At 40.2% G+C, this 24,055-nt stretch overlaps 3 protein-coding genes across 3 annotated transcripts in view; 2 read left to right on the top strand and 1 right to left on the bottom strand.

Annotated features, from left to right (window-relative positions):
• The window catches only part of LOC145498229 (C-Jun-amino-terminal kinase-interacting protein 4-like), a 33,572-nt gene extending 25,191 nt beyond the window's left edge, over positions 1-8,381 (top strand). Inside the window, exons 15-23 of the mRNA XM_081478125.1 lie at positions 393-717; positions 1,167-1,241; positions 1,710-1,863; positions 2,317-2,397; positions 2,772-2,839; positions 3,507-3,655; positions 4,013-4,184; positions 5,067-5,332; positions 6,177-8,381. Of these exons, the coding sequence (XP_081334251.1) occupies positions 393-717; positions 1,167-1,241; positions 1,710-1,863; positions 2,317-2,397; positions 2,772-2,839; positions 3,507-3,655; positions 4,013-4,184; positions 5,067-5,332; positions 6,177-6,509 (1,623 nt within the window). The 3' untranslated portion in view covers positions 6,510-8,381. The remainder of the gene's footprint in view (positions 1-392; positions 718-1,166; positions 1,242-1,709; positions 1,864-2,316; positions 2,398-2,771; positions 2,840-3,506; positions 3,656-4,012; positions 4,185-5,066; positions 5,333-6,176) is intronic.
• A 2,468-nt stretch (positions 8,382-10,849) lies between these two features.
• LOC145496506 (uncharacterized) lies at positions 10,850-15,321 on the top strand. The gene is made up of 4 exons (XM_081476196.1): positions 10,850-11,683; positions 12,461-12,640; positions 13,742-13,867; positions 14,760-15,321. Exons 1-4 carry the CDS (start codon positions 11,500-11,502, stop codon positions 14,858-14,860), a joined length of 591 nt encoding a protein of 196 aa, XP_081332322.1. The 5' UTR covers positions 10,850-11,499; the 3' UTR covers positions 14,861-15,321.
• A 74-nt stretch (positions 15,322-15,395) lies between these two features.
• Positions 15,396-22,586, bottom strand: LOC145496508 (ribose-phosphate pyrophosphokinase 2-like). Its single transcript, XM_081476202.1, has 8 exons — positions 22,391-22,586; positions 20,629-20,812; positions 20,075-20,173; positions 19,512-19,636; positions 19,088-19,142; positions 18,693-18,811; positions 17,993-18,152; positions 15,396-17,339 (listed from the first exon to the last, which is right to left on the bottom strand). The coding sequence occupies exons 1-8, from the start codon at positions 22,510-22,512 to the stop codon at positions 17,247-17,249; spliced, it is 957 nt and encodes a 318-aa protein (XP_081332328.1). The 5' UTR covers positions 22,513-22,586; the 3' UTR covers positions 15,396-17,246.
• Between the last annotated feature and the right edge of the window lie 1,469 nt (positions 22,587-24,055).

Raw genomic sequence — 24,055 nt, 5'->3', positions numbered from 1 at the left:
AATTTGTACAATCATACAATGTACTAGATGTAATTTCAATGTCCTAGAAAGTTAAACAATGTTACCCCGATTGTGTTGAATAAATGTGGCATTACATACTAGGTACACAGCCCATCATACACAATCGTTAAATGCATTGGCGATTCTGACATCCAAACGGTTTTCAAATCTTATGCTATAACACAGGAGAACCAATGCGTACACAGGAATCCCAGAATAGTGTGCTGTCTCACTAACACCTCCCAGCAATAAATACCCAACTCAATGTAGCACTTCCTTTATACAGAGAGTTTCTGTTGTCTTGGCGAATTCCGAGGTTGTGGTGTATTGAAACTGTAGTATCGTAATTAGTGTGGACTACAAGTGATAACAGACTTGTCACCCTTGTACAGATTTGGTGTGCTGCTGGAGTTGATCTGTCTGGTGGGAAAACCCAAGACGGTGGCTCATTCATCGGTGCAACCAGTGTATTCTACACTGATAGTGCACGTGACCAGGAGGAGGCAGTTACAACAGATCCAAAGCTGGAGCCTAAAGTATCCATGGTGTGGATCGGCAGTAGTACACACTCATGCAGCAAGGTTACTGTAGTGGATGCCAATTATCCTCAGAACATTTTGGATTGTTTTATAGTGTGCACATCACATCTGTTGTGTCTCACCCCTGTGCCGGGAGCCTCAGAAGGAGATTATCAAGGGTCAGAATGGACACTAGAAGGTAAAATCCTTGTGAGCTATATACAGGATTGCCACAGGTCAGAAAATGGTCAGGGGAAAAAATTCTTCAAGGTCTGGGCAAAGTCAGGGAATTTTATTCTGAGTCAGGGAAAATTGAAATAATTTAACATGGCTGATGTAATACCTTTTGGGGTCACTGTGATCTCAACAATATTTCACCTTAATGAAGAAGTAAAATTTGTTGACAACTTATAAGTCTTAATGAACGAATGGAAAGGATGGCTGCAAGTTGATGCTTGAAGCTGCTACTAGATCTGACATATATTATTTATTTGGTCAGGGAAATCTTATTTTTATCGGGGAAAATTTGGGAAATCTTGAAAAGAGATGCCCATGATAACCATTTATAACTGAACTGATACATGTTTTCCTAGATTTAACTTTCCTGTGGTGTTAGAAGGAAATGCTTTCTTTTTGTTTTTATGGCAGATCCATTGCAGGCAAATCCAGATAAAGCTGATTCTGCTGAAGATTCAGGAGGTGCAGGATTCACTGATCCTCTAGGTACTGTTATGTTTCTACTTCTAAAGCCCCCCGGCTGTCCAAAGGGTGGGTAATGTTATCCATGAGATAAATTGCAATGCAGTGGACACAGGATAGCGACTTGATGGTGGATTATGAGAATGGGCTGTTGGTGTGCAATTGCAGAAAATGCCCTTGCCCACCCCATGGAAGGAAGGAAGGTCACTGGAAATTCTGAGGGGGTGGGGAGTTGCAAAAGCCAAACTTATATATTAAGGAAGGTATGAAGCTGAACTGAAGTTTCTAGAAGTGGGGGTGGGGGTGGGTGGTCAAACCGAAAATCCTGAGGGATAGGTGGGTAGTCCCGCGATGTACTAGCATCCCATCCAGGGGGTTGTGAAAAAATTTCAAGACACCTCATGCTATTGACCCTGCAGTTAAGCACTGGGCAGAGGGTCCCTAGGCCTGAATGCAGACTTCACCTTTATGTTATGTTTACTGTATCTTCAGGGGTGCAAACAGCTCAGGGAGCTGGTTCAGATGGCCCAACTGTAACAGACATAACAGCTGGTGAGAGCATGTCACCTGAAGCTGTGCAAGTGGATGGAATTGACAAAATGAGCAGTGTCTTGCCTACCATGTGGCTTGGGGCACAGTCTGGCTGGTAAGGGACTTAGTGCGGCAAATAGGGGAAGAGGAGGAGCAGGGATGGTGCAGTGGTGAGAGCGCTCGCCTACCACCAATGTGGCCCTCGCCTTGTCTCGAGGGTTTTTCTCCAGGTTCTCCAGTTTTTCTCCCTCCACAAAAACCAACACTCCAAATTCCAATTCGACCAGGGTAGAGGACCTGCATGAAAACCAGCTAAGGCTGATGTAGCTTCCTCTCTAAATATTGTAATTTATTTCTTTATTTATTAAATAAATTAACCAGGGAGTTGGTGTGTCAGTCCGTGGGTCAGTCAGTCAGCTTGTTGGCCAGTCAGTCTGTTAATCATCCAGTCAATCAGTCAGCCAGTTTTAAATCTCACACACAGTTACCTGATAATTAGACCCCCTCAGGATTCTGTACCTGCCAGAAAATGCTCACTGATTGCTTGTTTTTTTTTTTCTCCTTTCAGTGTGTATGTGCACTCTGTCATATCTGACTGGAAGAAATGCATCCACTCGATCAGATTGAAGGACTCTGTGCTTAGCATAGTGTGAGTACATACAAAGCAAATAGGGAAGGTTAAAAGGAACAATCTGCTGTTATTTACACTCTGCAAATCTCAGATTACATCACAGTAAGCGAGATGGTTCCTTTACTTTGTGACTCATGAGTCCACGATTGGCTGTAAATTATTTTGTGTAACATCAGGAACTAATAGTGGTAGCCTTTCAATTGAGTGTCGAAAGTAATCAGGCAATTACTTTGGTTTTCATTTTGGTTTTACCACGGTTTGAGATTGGCTGAGTAGTCTAATTGGTTTTTACAACACTCAATTGAAAACCGCGCTAAGAAGATGTAACAAGTGCTAATGGTCCTTAAATAGTGAGCTGTTCTGTAATTTGATGGCAAACTTTGTTGTTGTAGGTACGTGCAAGCTCGTGTTCTAGTTGCTCTTGCAGATGGCACGGTCGCTATCTTTCACAGGGCTTCTGGTGAGTCTTTCTTTGTTTCATTTTGATGTGTGCTTTCCATTTTGCTTACTTCCAGGGCAGTTTTATCGATATTTTTGTAAATACAAAATGTTGTAATAGTGTGACTGGTCTGCCTTTTGTAACCATGCTATCCTTAGACTGGTAGGGTTCAAGAGAATTCTGACTTGTGTGTTGGTTTTGTATCTGCTCTGTTTGACGTTCTTCAACCAGTCAGATAAAGCCTGCTGTATTGTCAACCTATCAGTGACTTGGCTTACACGCCTGCTTTCCCGCGCTTGGCACTGGTTGTATGTTTTCCCGCGCTTGGTGGTAGCTACACTTTTCTGATTGGTTTGTTGTGATTTTGATCAGATGTGATTACTAATTAAAGCGGTTGTTCGTGTTGTAAAACTGAAACCAAAGTTTTTACTCTGACCAATCACAGAATCGACAATCCAGTGAACCAATCAAAACTCGAAGTAAACACATGTAGCTGACGCGAAGCGCGGGAAAATGTGTGCGAGCGAGTCGCGATTGGTTTTGGTTTTACTTCTGATTGGTTGAGAAAATAGCGTCACTTTTTTCAACCAATCGTGCAGCGTGCTTATGCAGAGCCAAAGCAAATGTGACTTGCTTTCGACACTCAAGTGAAGTGTGCTCTGATAAGTCTTGTTTTTATTCATTGTAGATGGTCAGTGGAACTTCAACAATTATCACTTGCTGGATCTCGGTCGCCCTCACCATTCCATACGCTGTATGACAGTGGTGCACGACAAAGTGTGGTGTGGCTATCGAAATAAAATCCAAGTCATTCATCCACGTAGCATGAAAGTAGAGGTAGCATGAAAAACACCACCGTTCGTATTTGTGTATACTCATGTTCTCTTGAAAACGTTTGATTTTTGGACACATTTTACAGTTCAGTGACCTAACCTTTGAATGGCAGCTAGGCTGTAGGTGACCTTGTTTTGATAAAGACCTCACTGGTTTTGTTGTGTAAATCAAGTTGTTCTTTTGCATACTAGTTGGCATTTAAATGAGAAAAGCAGAGAGGTCTGTATCAAAGCAAGGTTACCTCCAGCCTTGCTTACATTCGTAGGCCAGGTAACTAAGCATACAACTGTAATTTGGCCTATTGACCAAAGTTTATCTCAGTGCCTTGTAGCCTAACTTTTTTCTATCTGATGTTTACAGAAAACCTTTGATGCTCATCCTAGGCGTGAAAGCCAGGTTCGTCAGCTTGCCTGGATAGGAGATGGTGTGTGGGTGTCCATACGCCTGGACAGTACACTGAGACTATACAATGCCCACACATACCACCACTTACAGGACATCGATATTGAACCATATGTCAGCAAGATGCTCGGTAAGCACTGCTCAATTTGCGGCATCTTTTTACTGGATGTTTGCTTATTAACCGAGTGCGGGGGCCGTCCTCGGAGAAAATCGCTCGTAGTCGTTCTTGAACGAGCAAAGGTTGGCCGTGCAAGAAAGACTAAGGGCAGTAAGCCCCCATTAGGGCCCTACTGAGCCATCGGGAGGTAGTAAGAAAGTTTGTTAAATAGCTCTTATAAAGATTTTATTAAACTTTTCTTTTCGCGGGCAGGCACTGATATCACTCATAATGCATGTGGGTATTACGGGAAGCTGCGTCCTCGACTATTAGCCAATCGCGCTATTTCTCAACAACCTATAACCACATATTAAAACAACTTAGTTCAACTTGCTCGCTCGCGGAACTAGACATATAACAAGTTGTGTTCTTGGGCAAGACACTATTCTCACAGTACCTCCATTTCTCCGGGTCGGGGGGGGGGGTGGGGGGCGACCTGACTGAGTACTGGGGAGTAATCAGCGACGGACTACCGTACAATCTAGGGGGGAGCAGCAATACCTTTAGTCACTTTGTGCTACAGAAGCTAGAGTGAAAGGAGCTCAGTCACAGTAATTTGAGTTATTTTTGGCCAGGTACAAATTTAGCTTTAAATCGAAGGAAACCTGAAAATAGTAGTTTACTAAGATAGAAAAACACCAAAGAGATAATAATATACCGTAAAGGAACAAGGATGGTTAAGGATAGAGACGATTAGCACGGATTACAAACGACTGACTTGGACAATTTTGAGCTACTAAACTTATAAGGCCTTACAACTTCAACGTATCTTTGGTCAATGGATTGAGAGTTGTCTTTGTGTTGGAATCACTGACATTATAATATTACAATTGATTATCTGTTGCTGTTTTTCAGGGACTGGCAAGTTAGGATTTTCATTCGTTCGTATCACGTCACTGATGCTAACCAATGACCGTCTTTGGGTGGGAACCGGAAATGGCGTCATTTTGTCGGTTCCTCTAGTTGCTGCCCGTCCTGCAAGGGATGACGGAGAGACATCAACAAGTTCCCCAGGGACGGGAGGGTCAGGAGGTCCCGGGGGAGCAGTGAGAGTGTACAGTAATGAAGGAAAAGATGGCGATACTCCCAGAGGTTCCAGCTTCATGCCTTACTGTTCTATGGTGAGTACGACACAGCCTGGTGTCACAGGGGTCTTCTTCCTGTGGTGGCAGCATGGCCGCAGCTGAGTGGTTAGGACGCCAGACTTGAAACCCAAAGGTCGCAGGTTGAAGTCTCACTCTTACCACTAAGCCTGTGTTGTTTCTTAGTAGACCCTGGTCAAGTCTTTGGTCATGCTTGTAAATAGCCAACTGCTCTGCCTCCCGCTAGGTGGGATTTTTAAGCCTATAGTGTTTCTTTGAAGTTTTTGTTTCTTTCAGTTTAAGTGGCATACCTGTGAACTAGCTAGGTGTAGCTAAGCGCATTGACCACTAAAGAGTATAAGCGTTAAACATTCAATATTTAGCAATGAGCATTTTTCACAGCCTAACGGCCTGACATTTGTAATGTGACGATCCAAATAATGGCTTCTGAGAATACTAGGTGTCACAGGGCTTTGGGCACTTATGCCTCCAGAGTAAGCTCCTTTATGGCCAGCACTTGCCTTAAGGGAGGGAAGAGGTGGTTCACCTGTCCTACCCAGACACAACAAGAATTTGCATCCAATTTGTAACAATATGAAAAATATGCTTCCGTACACGTATTTTAGACCAGCGGGAGACAAAAGTATTTGCGGTAAGATTTCCGATCTTGAATTTTGTATAACCGAAAACACATTGGCTTTTTTGTGAGCCTCGAGCGAGTTATGATTCTAGGGTCGGCCATTACTTCTCTGCGACGAAATTTTTAGGGGTACCTGCAAAGGACTAGCGACACAGACGGCGGATGTTGCTTTACTTCAAGTTGCTAAATACATGATGCACAGTGGTTCCTTGACAAGTCTCGAAAACTATACCCTGTTTGCAGGTAAATGCCCAGTTGTCCTTCCACGGTCACCGCGACTCGGTCAAGTTCTTTGTGGCCGTACCAGGCTCCATGAAGAGAGTTTCTCAGCCTGCGACTTCCAGCAGGTCATCAAGTCTAGGCGGCCTCACGGCCAGGACGAGCCCAGAGAAGACTGTGTCCGAGGCCATGCTGTTGGTGTTATCAGGGGGAGAGGGGTACGTTGATTTCCGTTTGGGAGACGGCGAGGAGACAGCTTTGGAGGAACAAGGCGGTGACTTAATATCCGTCACCACACGTGGTCAATCGACCAATGAGAGAAGCCATATAATGGTTTGGCAGGTGTCAGTCACGTAATAGCTAAAATAGCTTTCTTGGTAGGCCGAAAGAAAGTACCAAGATCTGCAATACTGTTAGGTCCCAGTACACAGTGTCGCTAGATGGTGTCAAGTAACAACCGTTACACTTAGTAAGTGTTTCATGAGGGATGTTGCCTTACTTAATGAATCCTGTCACGTCATATAACGGTATTGCGTTTTAGTAAAACGGGCATGCTCCCGCTCCCATTTTCCGAAGAACCTGTAATGAAACTCTGCTTTGTCACAATAAGCTGGGAGGAGACACGGGCGCGCTTAAAGATATTTTTGTTGGAAGCACTTTTTATTTGTAGATACGACAAAACATTTATATTTACTGTAGCAGTCTTAAAGTACTTTGTTCATTTCCAGTAACTAGAAGTACACACGAGTTAAACGGGTTCGGTTTTAGTACCTTTTGTGACAAATTTAGTTAGCTGGTCAGTTTCACTAACATCAATATTTGTAAAAAAGTTATTAAATAATTTCCAAATTTGCAGAAAGTATTTTTGGTGCTACGTTGTTAAATTAATTCCGAGTGCTTACTATTTTGCTGCGGTTTATTAGCAGTTGTGTAATTACCATGTAAACGAATTATAAATCAAATTATATATCTATACAATGTATCTAAAAGCAAAATGAAATTTAGGTCAGAGAGCTTGAGAGTCGAGGACAAGAAGATTAGACCAACAAAGGTAGATTGACAGTGGTATAGATTTTATTGAATTTGTTTTATTGGTTCAAGATATTTTTTTTCTCGTTTGGTGTCTGTTCTAGAACAGCTGGGAAACAAAACCTGTTTGCTCTGATTGTGGGTCGAGAGTCTGGGATCGAGGTTTGAAAGCCAGCGGTCTTTTGCCAAAATTGTTGCTAAGCTGCAACTTGACGTATACTGATGACGTCAAGGTAACGCAACAGCTCTCGGAGTGCTCGGGGTTACATCTGATTGACCGTTAAATTTCGGAAACTCTTCAATTATTTACGGAAACTATTTGTTGTCCACTGTTGCAAGAAAGTTTCCTTCTAGTTTGTGGTGTCTTCTAGGTGAGGTAGATAATGTTGTTATGTCAGTGCCTCTGTACGCTTCCTTAGGTTCCCTTTGTTTAAGGGGCAAAAATTGCCTCACTTAAATATCACAAAAGTTTGGGGGGAGATTTAAACGAATTACAATTTCCTTTCACGTTTAAAACTTTTAATTAGAGAAGAAAGGTTTTCGCATCTTGAAGCCGCGACATTGTCTTAAATTTGGTTAGTCCAGAATGACTCGGATCAGTTTCCTTTGCGGCCGTTGGGTCGGCACGCGTACCGTAAAAGGGGTCTGGGGCCAACTGAGAGAAAAAAAATATTTATTTTACTGATTTCTATTAAATATTGATTCTTATTGCTGTAGTAAATGTGTGATTTGAAAATAGAGATGACTAATATATGTGACCATCCAAACTGCCCCTTAGTATTAATAGTTGTAAGTTATTAACTACATTCTAATTCCATGTCTATTCACTTCAGTGAAGTTATTGTAAGGTACAGTTCTTTGGTGCTAGAAAGTCTATTTATTAAATGTGGTCTTGCCAATCTGTTATCTTGAACTGATATAATAATAACAATAAACAATAGGAAATACAATACATTGATCTCTGTTGTCTGGTCCATGTGTTTGTTGTTGACGTAAAGTTACTCAGACTTTTTGCGTGGCTTGCTTTGGAGCCATTTCTGGTTGTAAAATCTTGGTGTTGAGTATTCATTCGAACAGAATGCGGTTAAGCTATTGTTTAAGGGAAACACTATGAAATCTCGTAAAAATTACCTGTGTCGTTGAGAAATAGTGAATGTGTCCGGGAATTGATTTTTTTTTTTTTACCATCCTTTAAAAAAAAAATTAGCAAGTACATGCTTCTTTTGACACTTACAGTGGCCAAATTTGATAAGAAAAAAATCCTGCTTGGTTATTCCAGATATCAAATTAAAACGGAATTTTTTGAACATCGATTCTCTGATCAGTGTTTTCTCTGACCATCTTAATTTCCGGAGAAAAATACGTTTTTGTTGGCAGGGCTCTTTCGATCTTTCGAGATCTTCCTAGATCGAAGGAGACTGCTCGCTGGTACAATCTTAGTCATTTTGCCTTTTTCTTATTTTCTCTTATGATGTTATTGCTATGAATGAGCTAGTTTTACAATTCTGTAACAATTAAACAGCCCACTTAAAGCGAAAAAGAGATCATTTACTCTGATGAATAGAAGCTTTCCCTACTCTCTAACAAATGGTGGTTATCTGACTGAAAAGCACTAACCAATCTCAGCGTGAACTTTCTATTTGTCCATCAGAGAGGTGAAACAATCGAAAGATCCATTACGCTGATAACAAAGGCAACCTACAAAATATGTAATGCTAAAATACTATTCAGATGACACAATCTGACATTTTCCATTGAGGAATGTGGAACTCACTGATGTGACAACATGTTGGCTGTTCAAGCCACCTGTCGCCGTTTTCGGAGTCTTGTTTCATTTCCTTTGGCTTCATTTGATTCCGCTATCTTTATATCGACGCACGTACTACCCTGTTAAGAGACCCGGGGGGTTTCCCATATGAAAAGAAGGGGGTGCTCGCCGGAAATTTTGAAAAGAACCCCTCAGAGGTACAAGATCCTATTTTGTGGGCGTGGCTTGAATTTTTTGACCTTTAAGAGGTACCAATTTTAAGACAACACATTAACTGACACTATAATTTTTAATAGCGATTTACACGATTGCTTCGAATACCTTCTACTCGTAAAGTTGATTGTCAGGCTGCTTCTGTCATATTTTTTTTCGGCTAAATACCCTAAAAGATACCACGAAAGTTCCCGCTGTGGACCTTTTGAGGCTAAACAGTCTTAACAGGTACTGAAACGACTTTTTTAACCCCTAAAAGATAAGAAGAGCACCCCAGTCCTTGTTATATGGGACTTCCCCCCCCCCCCCCTCCCCGGGTTCGCGACTGATGTATGTGACTTGCTTTCTCCAAGTCTGGATTCTCGTCTCAACGTTCCTGCTCACAAATTTCATACCAATGCCTTGTCGTTAAAGAGGTTTCTCGAGACACATACATACACAAATAAGAAAAATAAAATTCTATATAACTGACGGGACGGAATGCAATGAAGTCATTTACGGAACGCGCCAGGAAGAGAATTTCAGAAAAACAACGGAAGGTCAAGGGGGTAAACACGGTGATCGATCTTTAAATTAAAGCTAGCCCAAGATTACGACCTGCCTGTTTCTGTACATACCTCTGGGAGCATGCCATCATGGCTCACCTTTGTCGCCCCGGGGGGTGGGGCACGCCCTATAATGTCCTATACAGGAAGCCTCCGCCAGAAAGGGGTACCTTTTTTAAGGGTTCAGGTATATAAAATTAAAAGGGTAGGGATTTCACAAGTTGCAGCATATTAAAGGGTAAGGATATCTGAAATGTAAGTCCAACGTGAACATGAACTGAATATAAAATACTTTTTTTTTTCTGGTAACGTTTTTTTTTTTTTTCTGGTAACGTCTCTTCTGATTGTGCTTGATGTTCTCCGCTAATGTTGCTCATTAACTTCATTCAAGGACTTAGAAAAAGGATGCAGTGTTCTTAATATGAGAAACGGGTATCTTTTTTCAAGAAAACGGCATACGAAAGGGGTACCTTTTGTATCAAAATGGAGTATTCCCCCCCCCCCCCCGCCCCCGTCTTTCGAATTCAATTGACAAAGAGCAAATTTTTGTTACGGTTTTATTCTTTAAATAACCAAAGCGCTTTTGTTAGCTTTGTCGTACAGATCTTTGTCAGCATGGAAATAAAGATAATGGGAGCTTTTGTAGCTCTTATCAGTGTTAGAATCGTGTCACCCAGTTTCACGTATTTTGAAAACATTACCAGCTAAGCGGGCGCATCCTTCTATTATATTGTTTTCTTCCGTCACCCGGCATGAACTTTCAAGTGTACGTTATCCTGGAAGCTTCCCAATTTCCTTCCTACGCAGTTAAGTTGTCAACAGCAGGAAAGTGAAAAAAGAACAATGAACAATAGGTGAATGACTAAATTGATCATACAACATATCTCATAACATTTCCGTCAGATCCTGCGAGCCAATTCTTGACCTCCAGTGGCCTGTAAAAAATAAAACTTAAAAGTGGCATCATCGGGCAAATCTTTTCAGTGTTGTGATTATTGAAATACCAGCGGTGCGAAATTAATTTTAAGCCTGTTATCGTCTACAAAGTACAAATGTACAAGAAAGCTGTACAATGCTTACTTGCTTGTACCCGTTAATAACGTTTGTGGTTTTCCCACAAATTGTTTGTGTTTCCGGTATTTTACACAAAGAAAACGAAACGTTCCAAAATACTTTGGCGTTCTAAATTTTTCTTAACCTGACGACGTAACTTTTGTTAAAAGCCAGAGCAGAAGCTAAAAATGTTCTTGCACCTCGCGGGGATTACCCATTAATGATTAAATTTTGTGTGAGTGGCTGTCAGTCCCAGGGGAGGGGGTACTCCCTTAGACGGGCTCTGTAGGTATGTGCGTTCACAAAGGCCGGGTTTTCAATCGTTTTGGTCATAAATAGGGCATCGATTCTGACCATTTTGGTCATAAATAGAGTATGGTTTTTGCGCTCTAGTGTGTTTTTTAAGAAGCTACTTTTTCATCATTATTGATAAGACCATCCATAAAAGCCCTTCACAGCGCCTGAACTACAGGTAGCTAATTATATGAAAGGTCTATAACAGGGTACTGATTGTAGGGTCAGGTCTTAAATAGGGTATCAAATTTTTGGTTAGGTTATATAAATAGGTTAGGGAAAATCGCAGATTTTGGTCATATATAGGGTGAGGGTTTTGGGAAGCGTACCTCACATCCCCACCAAATTTTTCTAGGGGTAGCCCCCCGGGCTGTCAGTACACTTGACGAAAATCGAAAAGATCCTATCATCACTTCTTGATTGGCGTAAATTTCCTTTCAGACAAATGGCTGTCATCAGTGGGTTTATTCTGGTCCAGTGCCAAAAGGTGCCGGGATTATATAACACGACTCCTCACTTATCTTTTAGTTGTGTCGTTGAGCGTTTACAGAAGTACCTCAAGGAACTCGCCTTGAAAGAATTTTCCGCGATGAAGACGTTTGTGATCGTATCTGTTCTTCTGTGCTTTGGTAAGCTGGCTTTCTTCCTTGTATAACGTTTGTTTCTGGAAACTGTAGAAAACGTTTGGTACCTGGTGTTCATAGCGGATGAATGTAAGTGAAAATCTAAGAGCTGACGATTGTAATCTGTTTGTCCGATTAAACAGAAGCCACGAGTTTTAACAGACCTAAGAACCATCTCCAGCTAGTTTCTGTTGTTAGGTCGGGATTTTTTTGCTCCAGCTGCGCGCTAATCCACACAGATTACTGTTTTCTAAGCACGACCGACTGAAAACAACTCAGGAGCCGGTAAATTCTGTCCCAAGAATGGATGTTGCAGAGAAGTTTAACTGTACAAGAGTTTTGACTGTACAAGATTGTGGAGGCCGAAAATCATTTATCCCTTGTGGCTTATCCGTTTAGTAATTGTTTAAAGTAGAATCGGTGTATAAAGGTTTTAAACCTAAGATAATTTACTGCATTTTTGGCATAAATGAAGAAACGTCAAGAGTTGTTTACGGCCTGCGAGCACTGTTTTTAGAATAGTAAATGTAACCTTATACATGTAGAGGTCATCTGTGCCAGCCGAATGCGAGATAACATCACGTTTTGCACTAGCTCTCCTCGGCAGTCTAAGTGGAAGGTCGCACGCCAAACTCGTTTTCAGGATCTCTCGCGTCTCTCCCGCGCGCGGGAGCGACCGAAATCGAGGTCGCGCGCGGAAGCGGGAGCGAGGCTTCTCCTTTCCTCTCCCCATGCTCCGCGCATTTTGACAGTATTTGAAATACGTACGTGCTTGTCTTTCAGTTGCAGTCTCCCTTGCGGCCCCACAGCTGTCCTGTGTTCGATCATTGAGGTGCAATAAGCAATACCAGGGTTGTTACATAGTGGAGGGAATGTGCCATTGTGCGAAGGCGTTTTGCTGCAATAATCCGTTCAAGTACCCGTCGCTGGATAGCTGTCTTGCAAACAATACACAACAGTTAGGTAAGCTATAAACATTTTGGTTTCGAGAACGTCTTGCAGTTTAATAGCTTTTTTTCCAAGTGACATTAAAAAAATCGCAACAAATTTAACATCAGATCTCTTTCAATTATAGAGGCGACAATAAACCCGACAAAAAGGGTGCTGGAGACGGGGGAAAATTGAAATAATTCGTGAGCGTCGAATTTGAAAAAAATATGTTAACTATTTCAAGTTGCGTCATCTGTAAAATAGCGCTAGCTTCTATAAATTTCTCAAACGCATTAACTAACAATTCATCGAGTTAAAACAAAGAAAATCACAACCGTGAAGGTTTGGATACCCGGTCTTAATAAGCATAGATTTTGACGACTTCACTTCTTCGTTTACTTCTTAGTTTTTGTTTCGATTGAGAACATATATCAAACACTCGATACAGTGTTTCATCGGCTACCCAAACACCTCGAATTTCTTCAAAAATACACCGCTACGCGTCGTATTTTCAACTCTCTTCTCGGTGTTTGGATATCGCGATAAAACACTTTCTCTCGAGTTTGATATGTGACGCGAACATGCCTTCGTATTCGACCCCCTCCCCTTGAATGGTCATAACGCCCTAACCGCGCTAAAATGGTTGGTTCCCTAGTCTCTTGTTTATTTTTTTCTACACATCTTAGACGACTTTCAACCGTCAAGAAAGATTTTATGTGAAGTATATATGAAATAATTCATATTTGAACTGCGGTTGTAGATGAAAGTGAAGAATGCTCATCACGGTAAAAAAAAAAAAAAAATTACTGCGATGAGCATTCTTCGCTTTCATCTACAACCGCAGTTCGAAAAAGAATTATTTCATATATACTTCACATCATTTCACTCCTCACGGGAAGATATGAACTCAATTAATTGACCTTGCTCCCAATGTGTGGCTTCATAGCTTAGTTGGTAGAGCATCGCACCGGTATCACGGAGGTCACGGGTTCGAATCCCGTTGAAGCCCTGATTTTTTCAGGCTTCGTCTTTCCAATTGCTTAAATTGAAAATTTACTGCGATGAGCATTCTTCACTTTCAAGAAAGATTTTATGTCGTCCATTAAACCACTACATTTAATTTTTGTGTTTCAGAGGACCCGTGCGAAGACAATCCGTGTAAAAACAATGGATATTGTGTCCAAATTAGTGGATCAGCGCAACGAACTTTTCGTTGTGACTGTCACGGTACCACCTACTTCGGACGTCGCTGTCACGAGAGTAAGTAAAAATACGCGGATAGAGTGGTTTTCATTGGAGTGTAGAAAGCTAATTGCTTTGGCGCTTACTACGCAGCATGATTGGTTTAAAAACTCGCGCTACTTTTTCATCCAATCAAGAGTAAAACCAAACCCAATCGCGACTCGCTCGCACACGTTTTCCCGCGCTTTGCGTCGTCTACATGTAATGACTTGGAGTTCTGATTGGTTCACTGTATTGTCTGCGTCCTTTGTGATTGGCCGGAGTGATTACTTGGGTTTTGGTTTTACAACACTCTAAAAACCGCTCTATCGAATTTCATGAGATCGCTACCATGTGCATTTAGAGGACAATTCTGATCTTCGTACTGGTTGCTCTAATTTTTGCAGATATAGCTAACCGTGCTGTCGAGACCCAACAAGGTCGATACAGCTGTCCACGGTTGTATTTGGACTCTGTCATATCGTTGTCGCGTCAGGTTTACGTAATATCAGCTCTGCTTAAATTGTGGCTTCTTTGTTTGCACTTCTTGTTTGATACACTAAGCAGGGGCTACGTTTCATCCTTTAGCAAAAGTTGAACTAACACAGACCCGATTCCGCTCCGTTGTTGATAGAAAATTTTATTTTGATTAAGCACGACGCAGGAATTTTTGCATAATATAGCACGCTTTTCAAAGTTGTAGATGAGAAGAAACCGAATCTAATAGCTCTGTTTGGAAACAAATGTCGTCTCTTAGTCACTGCGTCTTTTACTCTCGTTCTCACTTCAGCCATCATTTGCAGCCACACCTCTAAGCGCAAGCAATTTATTTAGCATAACAAGCAACTATGATTTAACACTACTAACAGATCGTTTTAACACTGGTAACTATAAATTCCATCATTGAAGGATTATTTTTTCTCTTCCTCAGAATGTCCAAAGGATGTGAGAAAAGAAATCTCCAGGTATTTGGAAAGCAAGGCAAAGTTTGCTCGTGAAAGAATTAGAAATCTTTTAGCGTGCGATCTTTAAGACAGGCAGGACTGTGTTTTGCGGACCTCAACAAGAACTTTCAGATTTTTTTATGAAGCACATTTCCTGTAACTCTTAACCAAGTAGGAATTTCCTTGGATTCTACCTTTAAACGAATGCCTGAAGATAAGCAACTTTGTTTCGTTTAGTTGGCAATCTCTCCTAGCTGCTGACTTGCGTCGTTACTATGTAACGCATTTGCTGTCACGTAAAACAAACCGAGCGTTCCTGAAGTCACCCAGTTGATCGAAAGGTGATAACGCTATCCAACGGATAAATCACTATCCAGGAGACAGCACAGTTTGTTCTGTAAACACTTAACCACTGGATAGCGATTTATGCGGTGGATACCGTTATCCAGCTTTCGAGCAATACTTTTTTATTTTTTTTTAATAAAAAAATGAATAATTGTGATGTGAAATAATATCATATATCACGTGCTTCTCAAAGTTTGAAAATCTATTGTAGAGAGTGTAAGGTTTGCCTTTAGGCAGAAACAGACTTCAACTTCAATACATAAACGAGTCAGACAAAGTGAAAAAAGTACATCTGTATTCTGTATTTCTTTGAACTTCACACATGTTAAATAAATGTTAAATGTACTATGAAATCTTTCACTTTAATAGTTATTGTAACCTGGAGAACTCAGGCCTTGACCACACTACGGCGGAGGAATTTGAAAACGGAGGCCTTTCACTCTGAAAACGCATCAAATGTTTTCCGTCCACACTACGCCGGAGGAATTTAAGAATGAAACAATCCCTGGTCATTTCGGATTTGTGTTTGAGGAAAACTCGGTCTGGGGAATCACATGATTATCGTGACGTCATCGTTTTCAAAAAGCTCGTTTTCAAAACGTTTTCTGTCCACACGAAAACGAAAAGCCGGCGTTTTCAAATTCCTCCGGTTCGAAGACAGTTTTCCAAAAGCTCCGTTTTCGTGACGGATCAGTGTGGACGGTAGGCCTAACCGTAGAAATAACGCTGCCTTTTCAAATTCCTCCGACATAGTTGGACGGGGCCTCAAAGGAAGCAGAGAGTTTGGGAGGGATGTGGGAGCTGTATTGTATTTTCTCGATTTTGATTGGAGGATTGGGCGGTCTTTTTGAACCTCGGCTTTGAAGACCCGGCGTTTATTTGGACATGGTCAACACTGGAAAAGTTATCAATACCTATTTTTCATAAAAATGTATTTTAGAGAATCCTTTTAGTAATACTTTAGTTAGCATATCTGATAGCTTTTATGACAAATAATCTTGACAAAACTGACTTAAAACCAAATTTTGACTGATGAATGCAAGTTAACCTATCATACTACATGCAGTGTAGGTTTTTTTTGTGTGTTTTGTCACCCACAATCTGGCTATTACTTGGAAATTACTTGAAGTTGGTTATAGCAGGTTTCAATTGAGTGTCGTAACACCAAAACCAAACCAATTACTCACCAATTAGACTACTCAGCTAATCTCAAACCGTAGTAAAACCAAAACCAAAGTAACTGCCTGATTACTTTCAACACTCAATTGAAAACTGCTCCAAAGGAGTTATAAGCCCTATCAGAGCAGATACCAAAAAGATGCTTATATGAGCTAAACTCAAAATTTCATTTCCAAGTAACTGCCTAGATTCGTTTCTATGACTTAACTGGTGACATTAATATTACTTCTGATGAGAAAAGAATGGTCAAGACTTAAAGCACAACTTTGCCTAGGACCATCTCCTTATAACAGATACTGGTGTTTAATATGTTACTAGGCTGATCACCAAAATACTTTCACCGAAATTATATGATCTATGACACAGATAACCCAGCTTTACAAACCTTAGCCACACGCTTCTGTTTGCAGAAGGGGTGGTGAATGGTAAATATGAGACTTTTTGAGAAGGCAAGATTAGCGTTTCTCTTTGCAAGCCCGAAACATTTTGACTTTTCAAATTGTGAGACCATGATTTCAGAATGATTTAAATGCAAGCGCGAGATGTTCACATTCAGAGGTCACTTATAAAAATAAACAAATCAGACTTTGAGACTTTCTTAGCTTTGTAAACAAATTTAGACACTGACTCCAAGAAAGCTTTGTGAAAAAAATTGATACTACAAGATGCAAATAATGGCTAAAAACAAACGAGACTGCGAGACTTGTGAAATTCATCGAAATTTTTGCAAAACCCATGGATTTTGAAGGACCATTCATCACCCCATATCTCTTATCAGTGTGAGGCTAAGGTTAACAAATTGTCATTCCAGTTGAACTGCTGTTAAGCCACCAAGAGAGATAATCCTCTTGATTCTTTAGCTAAGCTACTAATATCAGTCTCAGTACTCTCTGGTTATGTACATGATGTAACAATGACCATATACTCTTTTGTACAAATATCTTGGATATCTAAAGAGGTACATTTGTGAACAGGTACGACACAGATTCGCCATTGTGTGTCCTGCGAATTGCCTCGGCAAGGATCATGGAGATGTCAATGCACTAAGACAAAAGGAGAGAAAAAAATGAATGTTGACATAAAATAAAACAAACCAAAATGTGGATAAACAAAGATGGGTACTAAAGTCAACACCCTCTACCCATGCTGGTATGAAATGGCAGAAGTGATCTATTTGTTCAGAAACTGTTGCTCTGCATCATCAGGCAATGAAACACGTATTATATAATATTTCCAATTATTCTTGCATTCGATTGGTTCTTACCTATGATCAATTGGAGGAAAGACACATGGAAGACATTATCAACATTTTTTGTTTGATCTCCTTAATATAAAACAAGTAGACTCTGTGCTGCCATACTTCTGTTCAGCAGTTGATCACAGAAGACATCAAAATGTACAAAGAACATCAGCGACACGTGGTTATCACCCTTGTGTGCCACTTTGTTGTTTCTATCACATTATGACATCATCTGTGATCAACTACTAACCACACGCAAGGCAACATAAAACATCTATTAATTTTGTTAAACATATTATGACTTTGTGGTTTATGACTTCAACAAAGGTGAGCCCATACAGAATTCATGTCTATGTTGAAGCAGATTTAGAAACTGCCTCCCACTTGGAAATCTAGTTTTGTCAGTCACTTTGTTAAAGTTACTTGAAGCTTTAAGGAAGAAAAATCACAACAAACCTTGATCTTTTGGCAATTCTGCATCTTACTTTCCTGTGGAATGGTATTTGTGACCACAACAGCTTCAAGGTCACTCTCCTCAATTCTCTTAAGGGCGGGGCCAGAAAAGATGCCATGTGTTAAGATGGCATATACTTTAGCTGCACCAGCATCTTGCAATCTGTACAAATGACAAGAAATACCTGGCAATTAACAAACTGTGCCTTCAGCAAACCAAAAAGACTTTTAAAATCCTTTCAAATCTAAGTATAGCATTAGATACATCAGAGCTATTATTGAGGGCTGTAACCTGTAACACCTGTTATGCCTGAGTGTGTTGAATGATGGGCCCTTGATGTTACAGGTGAACATCTCTGTTGTTGGTATAATTTACCCACAAAGCAACAAACTGTGGGCCTGAGGATCAAAGCAATGGGCTAATCCAAAGCTAACAGAAAGCCCTATACATGTATGTTACCTAACATGTTACCCCACTTGAGAAAAGCACACATATCATAAATGACAATTTCAAGATCAATTCTGAGATTTCAGGAAAAAACGATGGTCTAAGAAGATCTGTGTGGCAGAGGAAGATGAGTGCAAACATCAAGACACCAACTGATGAAAAACTACAGATCTATTCTCCAAGAGCTGAAGTGGGAGTGAAAGAACCCTGCTTCAGTGCTGGGAAAGACAAGCCAAACTTAACAGACTAACTTACTTCTGTGCTGCTAGTGTGAGTGTACCACAAGTGTCAGCCATATCATCGACAAGGATTGCTGTGCGATCTTTGACGTCTCCCACAAGAACCATGCTTGCCACTTCATTGGCAACTTTTCGCTGATTACATAAGTATACAAATATAAGAGCGCTATGATTATGCTCTAAATGGAATCATCCAGTCAATACGAAAACTTGAATTTTCACTTTGAAATGTGGTAGCAAAACAAGTGACAAATGAGAAAAGGTTTGGATTTACAGCCCACAGACTAGTCCATCCTTGACACTTCAACTATTCAAAATAAAAAAATTAGAGTAGATTTTTGTAACACTACTGTCCGAGTACTTCAGGGTTCTAAATCCCTGTACCAGTAATAAAAAATTCGACAAATTTACCTCTTTATGAATCAAGGCAAAGCCAACATTCAAGTGATCAGCGATTGACGTCACTCTGAAAGAACAGACCAATACATACTTGTTTACTTATTCCTTTGACTTCCGAGATCAAAATAATAATTCTCACCACTAATTACCACACACTTCTTTCAATGTGAATTCTGAGAGTTTGATGGTACTTCCAGGCAATAATCGCTAATTGATGATTTTCTTTATTCTTGTCATCTGTCTGCGACTGCTCTTGGATACAAAATTTTCTGATATCGAGATGATAGTAAGTAGTGTGTTATGCTACACAGTGGAACCCAGCCAGAACTTAATCTCGCATTTCTAAAATTCAAAGTTCACACAGCTAAACCTTTAATATTTTAATCTAGAATAAGTGTGTCTTTTGTCTCCACATAGCATAACTTGTAGTTCAAACCTTTTAGCTCCTCCTGCATCGGGCGACACAATCACTGAACGTTCCCAGTCAGAAATGTGCTCTCTGATCCATTTCAGCACAGCAGGCTCAGCATACAAATTGTCCACTGGTATATCGAAGAAACCCTGAAGGGCAGACAGTGTACAGGACAATAATTAAACACAATGCAGGCGTGGTAGATGGTAAACTCAATGAGTGGGTCATGGATGCAGTTCACTTCTTACTTGATCAACAGTGCCTTGGTACTTTGTGCTCTTGAGTTTTGTCCCATTCATACTTACACGTAGCCATTTCAGTATTCAATTACATGTATTGCTGTTGATACTCATAATGTTTCAATTTTCAGTTGTTTCAAAAAATCTTTAAACTGAATGAATTCAAGAAACTATTTCCTCCACTCAGTTGTTATTAGTGAAGGCCCTTGAGGGACTTGCTTGGAAATCTCATTCACTTCACAGCAATAGCTGAGAGAATTTCAAACATTATTTCATCCAATTAATTTTGGGTTTAATTTTATGACCTGAGTTAGTGACAAGGCTGTTAGCATAAAAGTCTGTTCAAACCTGTATTTGTGACGCATGAAGATCCATGGTAATAATGTGATCTGCACCAGCTACTGACAACATGTTGGCCACCAGTTTAGCAGAAATTGGTGCACGGCTCTATAACATTAAACAGGAAAGAATTACTTCATAAGACTTCTTTACCTTGCATTTTCCACGTAAAACATTCTGCTACATTTTTCCATACAAAAATCACGCATAGCAAAGATAGGCAAAAAGTGCAATTGAGTAGAATCAACTTAAGGCCGAGTAACATTTTATTGCGACTTGACATGCAAAAACGTTGTTGCACATTTTACCATCTAGGCTGCCATTTGCAGTGCTCAACATGCTGTGTTTAGCAATCATAAGTTCAACTTTGTGCAACATGTTGATCAATACAACTTACAGCAAGGTTTGGGAGAACTCGCAAGTGCTGTGGAAACACTTGCCTGTCAGTTTGTGTTCCCACAGCATTTCTCATTCTCCCAAACTTCCACTCGTGTTTCTATTACTCGATAGGAACACAGAACATGTTTTCTATTTCTTAATGTTAGCACAGTATGTTTCATTACCTTATCTTTCTTGTCCTGTCTTGCATACGGAAAGCATGGAATAACAGCTGTGACACGCTGTGCTGATGCAATCTTACACGCATTGATCATAATCAACAGCTCCATTAAATTATCATTGATGTCGCCACAACCACTTTGAACGATGAAGACATCTTCCCCTCGGACTGACTCACCAATTTCAACACTGAAAAATGAGAAGCAGAGTTTGAGACTGGCAGTAAACAAGTAGCCAATTCAAAAGAGAACATTATGCCCCTCAGAGTTAAGGTTTGATCACTCAATTTGCAACTACAATACAAAAAAGTTGCTGCAGAGAGACAAAAGTAAGTAGACTTATTGGAGTACTTTAGTTTCTTGTACTGAACTCTGATTCTGAAGTGGAAAATTATAAGTGGATTTATGTGATATTTTATGTGTTCAACAAGAGGAAATTGAAGGCTAATTTTGTTTTGTCCTGGTCCACTAAAAAGTCAGGGACACTTTCCCAACTGGCCACTGAGTATTCAGTCAAGCATACCCTTGACTGGGTAGACTATTGACATTCTGTTGTCAGGTGGAACACTATCGGTTTTATGTTACGTGCTAATTCATGTCATTGTCGAGCAACAAAAGTCGCTTAAATTTCAGTATAAATTTTGTTACTGTTAGCTATAATGTAAAATTTGGTTCCTGATTATGTTGATTTGTTGTATTACTGGTGGAGATGTTGCGGATGGCAAGAATAGGCACTTCACAAAGTTTGTTACTGTGTCCAGCATAACGTATGTTTATTAAAACTGGTTGGCTGCACAGTTGCCTTTTTATGAATTGATAGAAGACTGTTAGACTGGCCAAGTTTTCATGAAATATTGTTGAATGAAACCATCAATAAATTAGTTTATCAATATTTAAAGAGCAAGAAAGCTTGGTTTCAGTTTCTATGAGCTGGGAGAATCCTAAGCTTGCAATAAATAAGATAACCTTGTTCTCTGCAAACTTCGGAGCATTACTTGTTATTACACATTATTAATTGCTATTATTATTAATTTTGTCTCATCTGAGTACTAATAAAATTGACTTGCTTCTTCTCTGAGAAAAGAAAAGAAGACTGAACTGCCATTCTTCTGGAGAATATGGAAAACGAAATTCTCAAGTTTTATCACGTGAATATAAATACCTTCTGATGACTCTAATGACCTCTTAATGGGAAATATATCAAAGAATATTGTCTCAGCACAATTAATCAAGTGACAAAGATAACAGTACAAACGAACACTGTGCGTTTAATATTATCCACAGTTTGTAAAACTGGTTCGTGATGTTTGCATGACGGATGTCGTGAGCACGTGTTTTAATCCATTTCTGCCACACGCGTGCGTGAGAAATGTTTTCCCGGTCTTTAGTACAAATTAAAATAAACAGTAACAAGTTTTTAATGAAACCTTCGACATCAATTTAATATGAAACTCACACAAAGTGGTGCTGACGATTTCTACAAAACAACAGACAGCTTTTATGCTCTCTTACACATTAAGACTTGCATGTGTTGCCTGGACAAGTAAGCTATTTGCTAGGTCGATAAAAATACTGTGAATTCATACTAAGCTTGATGTTACTGTTTGCCTTGGATGTTTAGCGCTAATCATGGCTCTTTCTTTGTATATGAGCTGTGTCTTCACATGGAATCGGAGAAATCACAGACCTGTCACAAAGCTACACCAGAAACACTTCGTTGAAGCTGGCGATTCGCAGTACTCCAATAACTGAATAAGACTAAGCTCACCTTGTCTCCTTGTTTGAGAACTTTTTCAACACACATTTACCCAGGTCGTTTCCCAGTCGTTCTGCAATCAACTTAGCCAGTTGTTGATGAGAATTTCCGCCAAAAATCTTAATGTTCGGCATATTTGGAAGCGACACACAGGTAAACTCTTCCAGGGCTTTCGCAATGTAGCTTGGCGGCGAATTAGTTGAGACGCGGTCGCAATGACGCTTTTCAACTCCAAGATCCAGGGTCGGGAGGGTAGGGAAGGTGGTCTATAGTATTGGTGGTAGAACTAACGTTGTCCAGGATTGAGATCCATCAATGTCCCCTGGCCGATCACGCCAAAATTGCAGATCAAAATTCATTGTTGGAACTACCAACGCTGGGAGGCTCAGGAGCTAAAATTAAAATCAATTCCCGCTCGGGAACCGATTCCCTCCCTCACCGATTGAGTCGGGCCCACCCTTGCACGGATATTTTTACAGTGACACCTTAATTTTTCAGTTCAGCACGGATGCACGCACGTGCACAGGGATCGTACCCGTTAAGCACTGATGCTTGTGCAAAATCGGGCGCAATATATGCTGCTGGTGACAATTTCAGGGGTGGCTGTATGGGGCAATTTAAGTAAAGCACGCCACCGGGCTTTGATTCAAGTGAGAGGTGACGGAGGGCTTGTATTAGCTGGACATCTTTGGCATTGTCATGCACATATTTGGAAATAATTATTTCACCAATTGTTAGCTCGCACTCTCTTCGTTAAACATCACACAAAAGGGGTCAATTTATGTTTTTTTTTTTATTCAAATATAAAATTACTTTTAAAAGTTCTGAATTTAATTTGCTGTTTGACAGCGAGAACAAAATGGAGAAAATCCTGTACATTTCAGTTATTTTCGTTATGTTAATATATTCATCGTAACACCAAAACTATGAAACGTACATTTTTGTATATATAAAGCTACACTTACAAATGTCTGTGTGAATATATTTTCAATATCCCAAATAGGTCTATTAGTTTTCAATTGACAGTCAGTTTTCGTACTGATTTGCATTATCCGCATTTTCACCAGTCGAGCTTTACAACTGGTAAGAAGGTCGAACATGTTGCTATTACCAATCAGATAAAACCAGCTTTTTTTAACCAATCAAGAGCAAAGCAAAAACCAGTCGTGACCAATCGAAAGGGGATTTTCCCGCGCTTGCCACCCGCTACATGATTTTCCGCGCTTTCCAATTTTTGAAGCTCTTGCTTCGAGTTCTGATTGGCTCACTGCAGTACTTGCATTTGCTGTGACTAAAGTCGGATTACTATCAGTCTCAATATTTTGAGTTATTTTGGCCACGTACAAAATTACCTTAAAATTGAAGGAAACCTGAAAATAATAGTTTACTAAGATAGAAAAACACCAAAGAGATAATAATAAACCATAAAGGAACAAGGATGGTTAAGGATGGAAAAGATTGATACGGATTACAAACGACGAACTTGAAAAATGTAGGCTACACTTTTCAAGATCTGCAAACAATGACGTAGCTGCTTTAATGAAAACTATGAAAACCGTTATAAGCCTCGTAGTACATTCTCTCTCTCTGAAGGACAGTTAAGGTTACATAAAGCCAAAGTCGAACCTTGCCAATACCCACATTAGGGTCTGTTCTTTCGATACAATAATCAAATTA

The sequence above is a fragment of the Orbicella franksi genome, chromosome 9, assembly GCF_964199315.1.
Source record: "Orbicella franksi chromosome 9, jaOrbFran1.1, whole genome shotgun sequence".
Taxonomy (NCBI): domain Eukaryota; kingdom Metazoa; phylum Cnidaria; class Anthozoa; order Scleractinia; family Merulinidae; genus Orbicella; species Orbicella franksi.
This window is presented reverse-complemented; position numbering and strand designations above follow the sequence as displayed.